Source organism: Phalaenopsis equestris, unplaced genomic scaffold (assembly GCF_001263595.1).
Source record: "Phalaenopsis equestris unplaced genomic scaffold, ASM126359v1 Scaffold000402, whole genome shotgun sequence".
Taxonomy (NCBI): Eukaryota; Viridiplantae; Streptophyta; class Magnoliopsida; order Asparagales; family Orchidaceae; genus Phalaenopsis; species Phalaenopsis equestris.
In genome coordinates this window covers 429,957-431,613 of record NW_018164844.1, presented here as the reverse complement: position 1 = coordinate 431,613, position 1,657 = coordinate 429,957, and the positions used below count along the sequence as shown (strand labels likewise).

Here is a 1,657-nt window from a genome sequence, read left to right as displayed (position 1 = left end):
TCAGACAGAGGCCCGCCGATACGGAAATCGTCAGCGTCGGCGCGTTCCTCCGCAACGGATTCGACTTGTACCGAGCCGCAAACGGCGGCGATTGGATGGAGGAGGCGGCGTTTGCGATGCATGAGTGCGGCGAGAGGGAGTACACGGCGGTTGACGATCTGTGCTCGCTCGATCTCGCGGCAGAGGAGGAGTACATGGAGTTCCCCGGCGAGCACATCACTTTGCCTGGAGGCTACTCCAGGGTCCCGGAGTTTCTCGCCGCCGCGCTCCCTCGCGGCACGATCCGGCTCGGCCGAGGCGTCTCTCGCGTCGAATGGTGCCTCTCCGGCCGCCATCGGGTGAGACTCCACTTCGATGACGGCGAGGTTGAGCATGCCGATCACGCGATCATCACCGTCTCTCTCGGTGTCCTCAAGGCGGGGATCAAAGGCGCCGGGGGGCTGCTGTTCTCGCCGTCCCTACCGGAAGCAAAGCGTGGGGCGATAGACCGGCTAGGGTTCGGCTTAGTGAACAAGCTTTTCATGGAGGTCGAAGGAGGAATTAATAAGGTGAAATCTCCGTTTCCCTTTCTGCGGATGGCGTTCGATCCCGGAAGGCACATGTCGGAAATCCCTTGGTGGATGAGGAGGACGGATTCCATCTGCCCTATTCACGGCGGATCTAACGTGCTCCTCGCGTGGTTCGTCGGCCGGGAGGCGGCGGAAATCGAGAAGATGGAGGAGGACGAAATCATTCACGGCGTTCACGCAACACTCGCCGGTTTCTCACCGGAATCTACGGCCGGCGGGGAGTTCGGGAGGATCTCGAAGGTGAGGTCAAGCGGATGGGGGAGGAATCCCCGGTTTTTAGGGTCCTACAGCTACGTGGCTGTCGGATCGAGCGGGGACGATCAGGATGCGCTGGCGGATCCGGTGGACGGTTCGCTCCAGCTATTATTCGCTGGGGAGGCCACGCACCGAACACGGTACGCGACCACTCACGGCGCGTACCTTAGCGGAGTACGAGAAGCCGACCGCTTGGCGCGTTACTACGGCTTCGAAAGCTGCGGAGGCTGAGATGGTTGGCGAGGCCAGCTCACGAATAGGAGAGCTAGCTATTGATTAATGAATAATTATACTTAATTAAAAGATGTTTTTCTTGGGTTGGTTTAAATATGGAGAGGCTGAGGTGTGAGGGTTATTGTAGATACAACAAGTCTACACTTTGATGGCCTTTTGTAATTTAGTGAGGATTGGAGAGAGAGAGAGAGAGAGAGAGAGAGAGAGAGGAAAAAAAGGACCAGAAGGTGGTCCAGATTATGGGCTGGCCATGACTTGTCTTGTAGTTTCTTTTTTTCTTTTTTTTTTTTTGGGGGATTTTATTTTTATTTTGTTTGCCATTTTGGATACTTCCATGATTGAGGCTGGGATTTGTTGTTGCTTTTGTTGCATTGTTGAGGTTGATTTTTGGTATGAAATAGTGGTGTGGTAGTTGGCTTGGTGTTCTTTGCGGCCATGTGGGGAAAATCACTGAATGAAATGTGGATTTAAAGATAGGACATTGTAGAAGCTGTTGTAAAAATGCGATTTAAGGCATTGTAATTTGTCAGCATTGTTGTGGTTCGAGATGTGATGCTAATATTATGTGCCGATTTAAATCATGAAAAATTAGAAGGGGT

General features: G+C 53.0%; 1 protein-coding gene across 2 annotated transcripts in view; it reads left to right on the top strand.

Moving 5' to 3' along the window:
- Positions 1–1,417, top strand: part of LOC110026874 (probable polyamine oxidase 5) — a 2,310-nt gene extending 893 nt beyond the window's left edge. The window contains exon 2 of one of the 2 annotated variants that reach the window (XM_020728065.1): positions 13–1,417. In XM_020728065.1, coding sequence (XP_020583724.1) covers positions 13–1,055 — 1,043 coding nt within the window. In that variant the 3' untranslated portion in view covers positions 1,056–1,417. The remainder of the gene's footprint in view (positions 1–12) is intronic. The other variant, XM_020728064.1, reaches the window with a different exon arrangement.
- Positions 1,418–1,657: the final 240 nt, after the last annotated feature.